The 12934-nt window shown below is 34.3% G+C and overlaps 1 protein-coding gene across 1 annotated transcript; it reads right to left on the bottom strand.

Annotated features, from left to right (window-relative positions):
• On the bottom strand, positions 615-12135 carry LOC109847951 (eukaryotic translation initiation factor 5B-like). The gene is given in 10 exon segments (XM_020417180.1): positions 615-854; positions 6046-6288; positions 7477-7601; positions 7696-7775; positions 7849-8232; positions 8344-8446; positions 8631-8917; positions 10219-10324; positions 11847-11881; positions 11884-12135. Coding segments are annotated over 10 exon segments (1830 nt in total). The 3' UTR covers positions 615-639.

The following is a 12934-nucleotide window of genomic DNA, read 5'->3' as shown; positions in this document are numbered from 1 at the left end:
ATCAATTTTAACGGTTTCGAATGAATAAAACTTTTTACATGGCTCGACGGAGGGTCAAACCACGACGGGTTCACCCCAAATTTCGTGTATTGGGATTTTAGAATATGTAGATCAAGTTTAACGGAACGGATCATTCATAATGTAACTCAATCAAATAATCATCAATGACTAAGAAACTTAGTGGACGTCCACTTAAGTTGACATAAGTTTTTATCTATATATAATATTCTACTAAGAAAACATTTAACACATTGAAGAATGTAAATTCTATCCCAACCTATAGCTCTGGTGATCAGAAATCAAATTGTACATTAACGCAAAACAACAAATATTATTTAGTGCTACAATGCATAAGATATGCGAGAAACGTGAAGATATCCAGTGAGATAATAAACAATAACGCTCACTCGCCTACAGATAATAATAATTAAAAAAAAAAACTACACATGCTACGAATTCTGCTAAATTATCAGTGTGCAAGTTTTCATCTTCAGCTTCAACTATATAGCCATGGAAGAATAAGCCAAGAACAATGAACTTCAATCACTTTCTTCTTCAGCGTCATCTGCACATTGAGTGTGTACCCAAATTATTAGTAACTAAGCAATAATCCTCAAATTCAAAAAAAGGAAAAAGAAATCAGCGGGTTTCATGTTTTTCTATCGAACATATCGGCCACGATACATATCCCAGTCGCAAAAAGTAATACAAAATAGAAGTATATCTGAGAGTAATAATAAGATAACTTAGAAGCCTATGAATAGAGCTCCATGCACTTGTCAAGCTGACCCTAAAGAGGAATTTGTGTTGTAGTGGAATTTGGCCATAACTGGTGGAACAGAACATTCCATTCCCTGAGACAAAAGTTACATGTCACTTCATTAAACCAGATAGAATACTCAACGATACATTACAATGTTAAAAATATACATAAAAATAAACGATGTTTGTCCATTTGGGTCCCATTCAACCCAAAGGAAACTAATTATGTGTAGTCTAAAATTTACGATAAGCCACGAGTTTTTCCATTTCCATCTATTTCAACCCAACGACAACTAAGCTTTCCTCCTTTAAAACTCAGTGGTTTTCATGGCCTGTAACCATAAATTGTGTCCATGTCTGTCAGTTTTGATCCAATGACAATTAATTAATTAGGCGTACTTTAAAATTTCATATAGTTTTGATGGGTACCCACAATTTTTATCCAGTTTCTTCTGCTTCAACCCAATGGAAATTTATTGTGCATGATTTCAAATTCGTGATTTGTAGGATTATAATCCACAATTATGGTTCATGTCCGTTTGTTTCTACCCAAGGGAAATTAAATTTTCTTAGCTCAAAATTCGCAATTGTTATTGGCCTAAACCTAGGGGTGCAAAAAGATATCAGTAACCAAGAATATATTAGTAATCGTATGCATATTTCAAAATTCATAAATTTTTATTAGGCTGTAACTTGTGATTTTTGCGCAATTCCTTTTGTTTTTACCTAATGATAATGATATAATATAAATATAATAAATGGAAACCAAATTCCAAGTGGATTTGGATTCCTAAGGGCAAATCCTAATGATATAATATAAAAGGGTACCAAAGTGCTTAATATTTTTATTAAGGTACCCGGGAAAAGAAAACTTTAACTAGAATTATGTTTATTTCTTTTTGCTAATGACAAAGGGGGAGTTATATAGAAAATTTTAAATTTTTTACTAATGCTTTGATGCAGGGGGAGTAAAAAATTTTATTTAATGATTTTATACAGGGGGATTAAAATTTTTATATCTTAATAACATATATTTGTCATCACAAAAAGGGGGAGAATGTTAGGAATCTTGACCCCAAGATTAGTTTATTTTGATGATAACAAATATTATATGTTGTGTGTATTATGTGCTAACATTTGTTTTGCAGTATCAGAGCTATATCAACAATTATATTCAAAGAGATACTCAAGACATAGATGAGTTCAAGGCAAAATGAAGCAAAGAAGAAGATATACTTTATTGTCAAAATATAATTTTATATTTTCTTTGCTTAGAAATTTGTACAAGCCTTGATCACTCACACACATGCACACACATAGTGTTAGAACACACTAACACATGCTTAGTGTGTTGGTTAACAATAGAAATCCCCTATGTTAGCTATTAGAGTTTATAGATATTGAGTGAGTCTTAAAACATTTTATTTATACCCCTTAGAAGTTCGAATCTAAAAAAACTCAAAAGACCAAAATTGTAGGTCTCTTCAAGAGCTTTCCAACAAATCTTAAATCATCTCATTCCGATATCGGATGAGAAAATTACAACCAAAATACTAAAAAAAAATTCCAAAATCTTTGAGTTTACAGTGTAGTCGACTACTATGCATTGTAATCGACTACTAAGCAATTTTCTGACTTCACAGAGTCTGTTTAGACTTAGTGTAGTCGACTTGTAGTCGACTACAGATGCAGTTTTTTCAGATTTCAGGTTTTAAATAAGTGATTGTTTATAGCCGTTTTGTGGACGTTAATTGGGTTTAAAATTATGTCATTTCAGAGGCTATAAATAGGTTTAAACATCAGAAAACAAGCACCGAGTTTTACACTTGTAAGATTCACATATTGTGCAAATTAACTCTCTAAACTTTCAGTTTTTCGATCTGTTTTTTCATAAAAGAGAGTTTCTAATATTTGCCTTTGTTCCTATCATTCTTAGAGCTTATTTAGACAATATTCAGAGAGTTAAAAAGATTGATAAGCCACCGTTACACGTTCACATCTATATCAAGGCTTATAGGATTGGAATTGTACATTGTTTCAAGGAATGTTCCCTCAGGTTTGAGAGGGTTGATCTCTTGGTCTAGAGATCAGTTTGACGATTGGCATGGTCTTGTCAATTGGGTTGTAATTTGCATGATCTTACAAATTGATCAGGTTTGCTTTTAATTTTGTAAGGCTTCAAAATCATAGTGGAAACTCTCAAGCGGGATTTGCTTGGGGACCGGATATACACCGGGAAGGTGGAACCAGTATACATGCTTGTGTATGTGATGTACACTTTCTGAGATTGCCATTTTTTCTTTGCAATTTATAATCTACTTTGCAAACTCACTCTCTAGTGTTTAAGTGTAAAACTTCCACAAATTTTTATAAGAACACGCTCTATTCTTAAGAGTCATGATCCTACACATGGTATACATAAGCAAAAACAGGACCTTACAATTTGTCTACTTTTGTTTGTTTCGGGATTTTCATAGGCTACAATTTACAATATTTGTCAATTTTCATCTGCTTCAAACCCATAGCAATTAAGTTTTGTTGTCTTTAAAATTTTCAAATTTCATGAGCTATAAGTCATCATTTTTTCCGATTTCTAACTGTTTCAACCTAATGCCAATTTATTGGCGTATTTTAAAATTCACAAATTTTCGTGGTTTATAATCCATTATTTTGTCAATTTTTATTTGTTTCGCTCCAAAAGCCATAAAGTTCTTTCTCCAAAATTCACGATTTCTATGAACTACATACGACTTCTACCATTTTATGTTGATTCAATCTAAAGGTAATTATTTGGCATACTTCAAAATTCGCACTTTTCATGGGCTATAATGCGCAGTTATTTCATTTTCATCTACTCTGACCCAATGACAATTAGTTATACGTACTTCAAAATTAGCAAATTTCATATGTTATAACTAGTGTTTTCAATGCGCGAGGCGCAATGCGGGGCGCAATGTCAGTTTACGCGCAAATGCGCAAGGCGCAATGCGATGCGCGCGCCCGAGTGAAGCGAGGCACACTCAATAAAAAAATTAAAATTTCACGCAAAAATTTTTATTTAATCATGCAAATCAAGGTTATCGATAGTGGATAGCGTCCGCTAAGGCTATTTCGGGCTATTACGGAAAAATAGCGGTAAAAAACGCAAAGTTAAATAGCGGTCTAATTTAGATATATATAACTACTAAAAAAATTAAAAAAAAATTCAAGAAATCTAAAAGTACATATTGGATGATTTAAAGAGATCCTAAACATGAAATAGACATGTAACCATCACGTAATACCGAAGATGACTGAAAGAGTTAAAAAGTTATTGTCTTCGAGAAGAAAAGCTTAGTGGTGACAGAACTGCCCTAAGAGGAGCTCACGATGAAGGAGATGAGAGGAAGTATCAAGCTAGGTGCCAGAGCCTATGAGAGGTGGCGGGAGTATGCTGAAAATCACAGGAGATGGTGGAATGCAATGGTCAATGTTTGATTTTAATTTTTAAAAAATAAGCCTCAAACCGCTTTTAAATAGCAGTCAAAAAACAAATTCCGAATGCAATCGTTTACTATTTACCGTTATGACACACTATTGACCGTTTTTACGAACAGACATTCCGTAATATGCCACCGCTATTGCGCGATAGCGTAGCGGGTGATAGCGTCGCGGAAAGGGACCGCTAACGCTATTAGCACCGCTATTGCGGGGCTATTTACCGCTATTTATAACAGTGATGCAAATTAATCAAACTTTCATACTATTATATTACATCACTAACAACTATATTGCTAAATTTTATTTTTCTTCTTTACAAGTAACAAATGGCAAATCAAGTTTCAAGTTTCAACTACTAGCAGTCGCACTACATCTAGCTCAAATAGCAAGAATCAATTTGTTTTATAGTGTCAAAAGAAAACCTTGTAGTAGATGCTATTTTTTGTTAAGTATTTTATTTGAAAAACCTTGTAATAGATGTGAAGTATCTTGTCAGAATGAAAGAGGATACGAAAAAGTGACAAGAAATTTTATTTTCGCACTACACCCAGCTCCAGACATCAAATTTCAATCATCCAACAGATAGAGCCTAAGTCTATTAATAATAAAATCACATAAGTGATTCAGAGCTACCAAAGCAGTAAAAAAAGAAAATAAATAACAGAGCAACACAACAACTAAAAGGAAATCGGGAAAACAAAAAGAAAAAAGGAAAAGAAAAAAAGAAAAACTGTAAGGAAATCGGAAAACAATTGAGAACAGAGCAACACAACAACAATTTAACACTGAAAACAGTAACAATGTGTTAAAATACGTACAGTAAAAAAAAGAAGAAGAAAAAATCGGGAAACAAAAAGAAAACTGAAAGGAATCGGATGTAAAGTGAATCGGAAAAAAGGAGAAGAAGAAACGGAAAAAGGAGGAGAACTTAAAAAAAGAAAATGAAAAGGAATCGGAAAAAAAAGTAAACTGGAAAAAAGAGAAAGAGAACATGTGCTCGTCGTCGCGGTCTGAGCTCGTCTTCGCCCGTCGTCTTCGCCTATCGTCATCACCTGTCGTCGTCGTCCGTCGTCTTCGCGCGCCTGAGGAGCTGAGTTCTTTTTTGCTTTCGAGTTGGAGAATGGGTCGGAGGAGTGATGAAGCGTCGAAACCCTAGCCAGATGCCTCTTTTTTGCTTTCGGGTTCAAGTCGAAGTCGGGTAAGTACCCAATAACCGCTTGTTGACACCGTCAAATTAACCCGACGCACGTGTAGCGCCCCACAGCAGTGCAGGGCGCTACACCATTGCGTCCAGGCGCACGCCTCTGTGCGCTTTTTAAATCACTGGTTATAACCTACGATTTTTGTCAATTTTTATTTTTTTGACCAAATGACAATTAAAATTTCAATTTTTCATCATAATTTTCAGGGCTGACCCATGGTAAAATTGATGGAAAATAGTTTGTGAATATTTGTCAAATATTTACAATTAAGTAAAATACAAAAATATGAAAGGTGTGAATGATGAGAATAGAGGAATGCAAAAAAGGGAAAGACTCAACATTATTCTGTTATAAATAGCCTTACATATCAATAATCTAACTATAAAAATTCTTCTGAAGACAGCAAAAATCATAGCCTCCAAGCAAATTTCACAAAGAAGAAAAACTTAGCTCACTACTCAAGCAAAGACAAGTTACTTCTATTTTTCCTTTTTTTTTTACCTTCTTTCTTTTCTTTTCTTTTTTATTCTCCTTCCCTTTAGAAACGGACTAATGAAATCAATGAAAGAAGATAGCATTGATTTTTTTATAACTGGCTTACCTCCATCAGATGCTTCACTCGAGTCTTCGTCATTGTTACCCTCATCACTATCCTCTTCATTGTCTTCATCTTCCTCCTCTTCTTCGCCGCCTTCATCTTCGTCGCTCTCAACTTCTATTTTAGGCTTTGGAATGGGAATATAGCTGGATGTGTTTCTTCGACGAGAACTTGAGACAATATTACTCATGTCAATGCCCTCAAGTTCCTTTGCTCTTTCTTTTCTCTTCTTAACTGCTTTTATTTCTGAAGATAGAAAAAAATGGAAAAAGATTTCATGAGAAAAGCCATGAAAAGGCAAGAAACTGACTTCCATTCAAAATCACACACCACATGAATTGCAGGGTCATAATACAGTACTGGCATAATCAAGTTCACCAAAATTCAGTGATTTGTCTACTTTCAGAAAATATGACGCAAGGGCTAACAATCAGTGACACTGTAAAGGAATTAGTAGATACCCAACAATAATGAAATAAGAGTATGAAATTCAAAACAAATAGAAAATTACAAGCATGTCAGCTACTCTTGTAATTGTTTTGAAGCCAATTTACACTCATGCATGACAATAAGAAATAGCAATATGATTTAGGTTCCTGACTTGCATAGAATCATTATGAGAAGCATTAAGCTTCAGCTTATATCTTTCTTCGATGATATAAAAACTTGGACTCTCTAATATCATGGCCAGTAAGCATCGATTTTAATAACAGGGGATGTACATGTATATGATGGAGACTATAGATTAAAAATCACATCATTTATATCAAATTATCCAGACTTAAGCTCAAATTTTCATGTTTTAACAGCGCTTATCCTTGCACCATGTACCATGGTCCATGCATGACACAAGTTTGTCCATTTCTTAAGCATGTAATTTGTGATCACTTCATGACTTCTTAAATCAAGAAACTTTATACTATCGGCAGTAAATTTTGTGGCCACTTGATGCATACCGAGAAATTAGAACAGTTAGGGCATGTTTGGCGAATCTAGATTGTAATCCACTAGGGTTATAATCAATTTGTAGATTATAACGCAAGTGGATTAAAGTTCTAGGTGTTTGGTAAAGAGGGTGGTCTCTAATCCATTTGCTTAGTGATTGGCATTGTTGTCTTTTACTCAAACATGTGGATCATAATCCACCAAAAAAAATAACCTAGGAGTCCTAGCTTTTTTTCCATGGATTATAATCCGAAATAGTCCACTAAATTTGGGTTACAAAACATGCAAAAGTGAATTATAATCCAAAAATATCGCTTATTGTCCACTTTTGACCAAGTTTCCAAACATGCTCCTAGATACAAAACATACATAAGTGAATTCTAATCCATTTGCTTTTTGTTAAAATGACCAAGTTGACAAATTTATGAATTTCTCAAAATGTTTGTACATCTAAATTAATGTTAAGACCTACATATATGACATATCTACCTTTCTCAGAAGGATCTGTTGATAAACCTTCCTTTTCAAGAATTTCTTCCAGCTCCTTTATCAGCTGTGCTTCTCGTTTGCTTTCGGGAGCTTGTTTGACCCTCTTATAAATTGATGGGGGGATACTGGTTCAAAGAAGCATAAAACAGTATCATCAGTATTTAGTATTTATTTGTTGCAAAAATCTAAGTAGCTTGCTTAGGAAGAAAAAATAGCTACCCAATTCCACATGATTTGATTATTGACTTTAGGTGTTCCACTCGTTTCCCATATATTTGAGCTGGCTTTTCATTTTTCTTCTGTATTTAAGATATAATATAATAAGCCATCTATTACCAGAAATCCTTGAATAAGAGTATAGGAAAACTTAACCTTAACTTCCTCCTCTTCGCCTGATGACTGAGAGCGATCATCTTCAGACTTGCCACCATCACTTTCATCACTTTTCTCTAAGTCTTTATCCACTGGTTTTTTCTTCCCAGCGCTTGATGCTTTGCTCTTTTGTGCTGATATTTTCTGTCTCTTTGAACCTTTTGCGTCTGCTTTCAGTTTTTGTGCAGGCCTCTTTTTAGGTTTTTTGATCTCCTCCTCTTCTTCATTGTCACTAAAAACATCATCAGAATCTGAGGAGTCTGAATCCTTCCTCGATTTCTTATTGCCTTTGCCTGTTGTTCCTGTGACTCTTCTGCTGGAGGTCTTTTTAGATTCTTTCTTAGCACCATTTGTAGCTTGAATAACTTCATCCGATTGCAAGACCTAAGACATTAACAAATTGTTCAAATCTCAATCTATATTACAACTACTAATGAAACCAGATGGGTAGGAACAGCATAGTAGGTCAAATAACATATTTATCATAGAACTTACAGCATCCAGTTCATCGCTGATGAATTTTTTAAAAGCATCCAAGCTATTCTTCTCAAGTTTAAGGTCTTCTTCTAATAGGCGACGAAGTTTTCCCAGTGTAATCCTGAATTTTCAAGGTAAGTAAAGAGTCATATGCTGCAGACTGAAATTATCATTCTCACTTATTGCATTTCAATCTACCAACAATAATGCAGGCATTGCAGTTAACTAAATCATTCAGTTTTCTTCTAAACTAATGTCAGTAAAGGTTTAAGCGAATCTAATAAGAAGTGTAAAGTGGCACATACTCAAGATTAGATCTCAGGTAAGGAACTCTTTTTTCAATTGCCTTCTTGATCATGTCTTCACTGATTTCGGTACCATGATCAGAACTATCATGACTTTTTCCAGTTTCATTATCAGCATGTGCATGTTCATCTAAAGCAGGAGACCCTCGTAAACTTTCGTTTAGATCAGCAATTCTATTCCTTAGATCTTCTGGCTGCAATACTTCTTCTCTCACTGGCTGAGCAGGTTCTTCTGCAATTTTCTCCTCAGTCTCGGATGCATTCTTAGCATCAGCGTCATAAAAGTACTGATTTCAAAATAGTATAATGAATGAACTTGCAAATAGATTATGGATAAGGAGGTAGCAAAAAGCATATAGAAAGAAGGGAGAGAGCATAGTGCAACACCAGAATACAAAAATGAAAAATAAAAACATAAAAGCCCACAAAATGAGAAAGGGAACCAAAAGTTGCAAGATAAAATGCATGTGCTTGATAAGCAGAACAATGGGAGAATTAAATCCTCTACATTCTCTTCATCAATTGCACCTGATGAGAGAAACTTTGGTATCATGTTAGAGACGTAGACAAATTCACCCCTAAAAGCTAGTTGTTGAGAGGAAACCTAAATCTCTAATAAACCACACTTGATTTCCCCATTTCGAGTGAGCATGAATAGTAGTTGGAGTCACATATTGTCCAAGTTTCCAGCTACATCCAAATTTCAGCATACATATCTGTCTAGATGTCGTTGCAACTCCAAAAGGCTGCTTTGAAAGAAAATAGCTTAAAATAAGAGTTGTAGTTGTGTTCAAATTGAGCTGTGTAGAAACAATCTGCCTCGGTATTCCACTTTAAAAAAATTGGCATTCCCAAACTAGGCCTTAACAACTTAAATTAAGGATTAAAGTCTTCTTGCTTGAGTGTGTATTCACAAGCAATGAGAGATGGGCTGCCTTTAATATCCTTCTGCTTCCTCTTACCAACTAAAATCTGAAATGGTATATCTCAGCAGAACGCTTCTATCCCTAGTACCCAAGAAACATATATTATAGGTTATTTCAACCATAACTATATTCTATAACCATGAAACCTTATTCCACTGTGTGGTATCCACATTCTGATTCCTGCTCATCTAATCATTCTTATTAAGGAATTATAGCTTCATATTAGTCAATCAGGGTTCGCCATACACTGTCATGTAACTCTCATTCATGATATGTTATGTCCTTGCCTCCTCTTCTTGTACCCCTATAATACTAAACTAATAGTCTAATATGTGTATATGCATATGTGATATATCCATTTTCTTCTTTAAAATAGATGCTTCAATAGAAATGATTCGATGTATTATGCAGACACAAATTAGTACTACTAATACAAGGGTAAAATAGCTGTTTTGGATTTAGAATATGTTGAGCGACTAGAGGCTTATAAGGGGAACACCTTGAACTCATCAAAACATAATGAGGTGATTTCCACATAAAGGTAGCAAACAACAAATACCCACAAAAAAGAGCATAAGTATTACAAGCCTAAAAGGTCTATGAAACAGTAATTTAGTATGCCCACTAGCTTCAATTTCTTAAATAATGTAGTTTTCAATTACCTTTTCCAAACATTGCTTTATAAACTTCTTATGAGCATCCAAAGATAATTTCTCCATCCCTAGGTCTTTTTCTAATGCCCTTCGAACACCTTCAAGAGTCAAGTTACTGCAACAAAAAGAAGACATAAGCAATATACAAAGTCTGTTTATCATGCTATTTCTTGTATCTACCCGCACGGATAAACTATCTAGTCATGTATTTGGAGTCTTAATCTAGGTAAAGGTAAACAAAGATCCGTAGATAAAATTTACATCTCTAAGACTTATACTCAAGAAACTTGATTAAATTCATATCCTCACTTGAGCATATAAGAGATGGGAATCAATATATTTGAACTAAATCACAGTAGTTATGTTAGGATAGACTCCTAATTGGCTAAATACAAGGTCCATTAGGTTTTCAGGTCAGGTAAGCAGATATAGTTCTATTAACTAACAATGTAGGTTAGTTAACATATGGACATAAAGTGCTGGTCAAGTCTACCATACAAGTACTGTACTTCATTACAAGCCATTTGTATGAAAAGTGCAGACACATTAAACTTTACATCAATAACAGCCCGTATTTAACAGGTATCATAAGCATAAGGTCTGTCAAGAAGCCAAATTATTTCACTGAGACGAACGTAAAGAAAATTTTAGAAGAAAGCACATGCACAAATTTAAGGTTGATATTAACTTATTTTAATAGCTAAACACAAAAGTGGGATCTCTCCAGTTACCAAATTAGTGATCCAACAAATGCACACAAGCACGCGTGAGATATCTAACAGGTAAACCATCAGAATAGAAAGGAGCGGAGCCTAAAATTTTCTCAGTTGGAGCAGATCCAGAAAACCTTAGAAAAAAAGGGATTCTTGCCTCTGTTAAAACAATCACATGAGCCCCATGGTTCCTTTAATCCTAGTAACAAAACAGTAGTAAAGTAATGTCTAATTCTTCACGTTGATAAACTGTTACATTTCCAAATTATTCAAGTTTCAGAAGACACATTAAGACGCAGAATGCACTCTCTTGACAGGCTCCAAAGAATCGAAGGGACTCCAAGCATAGTATGTGTAAAGGCCCTAGAGGGTATATCGCGTGCCCTGCACATTTTCTAAGAATTCCCCAAGAATTACCGTTTGCATCATATTATTTTCTAGCACTGAAGCATTTGTACCTGTCAATAATCAAGGGGTCGCGTGGGTATTTAAATTGTTGGATTGTTGCTTTACAATTGCATAAAGACAGATACTCCTCTTATACAAGTTCTCACCTCGATTTCAGACCAAAAAACAGGCGACGAGATTGCTGTTTACTTGCTTATAGAAGTGCTTTTCTAGCACAATTTAACGTAAATTATCTTCTAATTGGACGTTATCCCGCATTTTCCAAGCAAGATGGCAACTTTCCAGAAAATTACAAAAAAAAAAAAAACCCATAAACCCTAGACCCCGCCTCATATTAAAAAACTAAGAACACACATCAAATTCCAGTAAAATCGAAAACCGACTTCAACTTTAGAGGCAAGTAGAGCGATTAGGACCAAATAAAGAGGGAGGGAATCGTATTTTTTTTTAAAAAAATTCTGAAACGAGTTGGTAATTCGAAATAAAAAATTATTGAGACAATTTGGGCTCGCGTACTCGGCTTGCTGCTTGAAATCGGGGAGGCGCGAGAGAGCATCGCCTTCGTTATCTCAGCCTCCACCTCCTCCTTCGTCTTCGTCGCCGCCGCTGCTGATTCTTCTTCTCCATCTCTCTCGCTCGTGAGAAGGAGGCTAACTGAGGTGGGGGGGGGGGGGGGGAGAAGAGAGCGATTCGATAAACTAAATTGGTCGCGGATTCGGATCCGGCACTGGAAATGTCTACGATGGGCCGGGCATTTGCCACATTGGGCCCAGAATTGGGAGTCGTTTTGGAACCTCTTAACCATTAGTATTGCACTTCAAGTCTTCAATACAAGTTAACCCATTGTTAAAAGTTCATAAACGGTGTTTTAAATATTCTTTATAAGGCCTAAATGCTCCTCTATTGGAAATCTTATAATATTATAAAAGTATATGCCAGATGTTAAAATATTTTCTTTTCGGAAATGCCCTCCAAAACGCGTGTATGCATCTGTAAAACACATGTGTGCATACATAAGTCATGCCCCCATGCGTGCATAACCTTATATATTGTTAGTGGTATTAATTATGATAATGTATTATATTAATTTTGTTTGAATATATTATAGTAGTAACAATAATATTAAAATATTATAATATATTATAATTATTATTAGAATATGTACAACATAATAATATAATATTTATAATATTAAAAAGAAAATAGAAATTATTATCTCCATTTCGTAATAGTATTAGAAATATTTGATATTGTATTATCATAATTTTGTTATAATATACTATAATAGTAACAATATTAGAATTAGAATATAATATATAATAATATTATAAATGTTATAGAATATTGTTAGAATATTTTATAAGATGTATATATTATAGTATTAACTAAGAAAAGGAAATTACGTTGTGCTTGCAAGGAAATGAAGAAGATAATGAAAGTTATATCTGTTTTCTTTAACTTATCAATTAAATGCTCATGAATCCAATCCAACCCATTAATCCCAATACTCATCAACTGCTCAATATACGTTAGCTCTCCATTATCCATTAATTTAAACCATTAATTTTGGTTCTTAATTCTACCCATTAATCTCAATATGAGAC

This window comes from Asparagus officinalis, chromosome 7 (genome assembly GCF_001876935.1).
Source record: "Asparagus officinalis chromosome 7, Aspof.V1, whole genome shotgun sequence".
Lineage (NCBI taxonomy): Eukaryota > Viridiplantae > Streptophyta > Magnoliopsida > Asparagales > Asparagaceae > Asparagus > Asparagus officinalis.
Note: the sequence above shows the minus strand (reverse complement) of the source record. Positions and strands in the feature narration are given on the sequence as shown.